Here is a 1,447-nt window from a genome sequence, read left to right as displayed (position 1 = left end):
GAGAGAGAGAGAGAGAGAGAGAGAGAGAAAGCGCTAGCAAAGTCCATTTCTTTCCTTGCTCCCAGGCAGTGGATCCTCCAGCTGCAAGGCCTGTGATCTGCAATACCTTCGGGAAGAGGAGGAAGAGGAGGAGGGGGGCAGCCCAGCCCCAGGTGCCCAGGAGAAGCCCTACAAGTGCCACTTCTGCAGTTCCACTTTCCATGGCAAGGGGAGCCTGGCCAGCCATCGGTCCTTGCATGCAGGTGGGCAGGGAGCCTCCTAAGCTGGGTGGACTTCAATTCCCAGAATTCCCCAGCCAGTAGGGCTGGCAGAGCAAAGGACCAATCCGCAGGTTCGATGCTCCAAAACCTTCCCCCCCCCCTTCTGTCTTCCGGTCAACAGGAGAGAAGCCCTACCATTGCGGCGTCTGCGGGGCCCAGTTTAACCGGCCGGCTAACCTCAAGACGCACTTGCGCATCCACTCCGGAGAGAAACCCTACAAGTGTGAGATGTGTGGGTCTTGTTTTGTGCAGGTAAGGAGACGCCAGGGAATGTCCTGGGAATCACACTCGATAGGTGGGTCAAAAAAATCAAAATGGCGGCCACCACCATCAACCTGAGCAGGGGGTTGGACTACAAGACCTCCAAGGTCCCTTCCAACACTATTATTATTATTATTATTATTATTATTATTATTATTATTATTATTATTATTATTGTTGTTGTTGTTGTTGTTGTTGTTGTTGTTGTTGTTGTTTTGTTGTTGTTACTACTACTACTATTATTACTATTGTTACTATTATTATTATTATTACCCATGATTTGGAGGTGTTTTTTCTCTCTCTCGAGATGTACCCACTCATGTAATTTAATAATAATAATAATAATAATAATAATAATAATAATAATAATAATAATAATAATAATAATAATAAAGTTGGAAGGGACCTTGGAGGTCATCTAGTCCAACCCCCTGCTCAGGATTGCTCAGCAAGTCGAAAGAGTTTATTTGATTTAAAAACGAAATTAAAAGAAATCATCTAAAACAAAACACTAACGGAGACCGCTCCGTGGGTCAAAGACAAGCGCCCCCCCTCTCCCAGGATGTAGCCAGCATCCTGCTTTTCCGGGTGTGGGGGGGGTCAACCTGTCTGCCGTGGGCTCTTGGGAGGTAGACTGCCTCTGACTGGGGAGGCTCGACGGGATGAAACGATCACCTATATTTCCAGCTTCGCCCCTGGGGGTACAGATGCAACCTGTGGAAGGGTGTAGGGTGGGCTCAAACCCATTGCCCCCCCAAAAAAAGAGGTGGCTTCACTGGATGTTTCCCCCCCCCACTCCCCTCGCAGGTGGCCCATCTCCGAGCCCACGTCTTGATCCACACGGGAGAGAAGCCCTACCCGTGTGGCACCTGCGGGACTCGATTCCGCCACCTGCAGACCCTCAAAAGCCACCTCCGCATCCACAC

At 49.3% G+C, this 1,447-nt stretch overlaps 1 protein-coding gene across 1 annotated transcript in view; it reads left to right on the top strand.

The window, feature by feature from the left end:
* Positions 1–65: 65 nt before the first annotated feature.
* Positions 66–1,447, top strand: part of SLC16A13 (solute carrier family 16 member 13) — a gene marked incomplete at its 5' end in the record, with an annotated part of 19,818 nt that continues 18,436 nt past the window's right edge. Inside the window, 3 exons of the mRNA XM_015828704.2 lie at positions 66–242; positions 382–512; positions 1,329–1,428. Coding sequence (XP_015684190.2) covers positions 66–242; positions 382–512; positions 1,329–1,428 — 408 coding nt within the window. The remainder of the gene's footprint in view (positions 243–381; positions 513–1,328; positions 1,429–1,447) is intronic.

This window comes from Protobothrops mucrosquamatus, unplaced genomic scaffold (assembly GCF_001527695.2).
Source record: "Protobothrops mucrosquamatus isolate PMUCROS unplaced genomic scaffold, P.Mucros_1.0 scaffold4806, whole genome shotgun sequence".
NCBI lineage: Eukaryota > Metazoa > Chordata > Lepidosauria > Squamata > Viperidae > Protobothrops > Protobothrops mucrosquamatus.
Note: the sequence above shows the minus strand (reverse complement) of the source record. Positions and strands in the feature narration are given on the sequence as shown.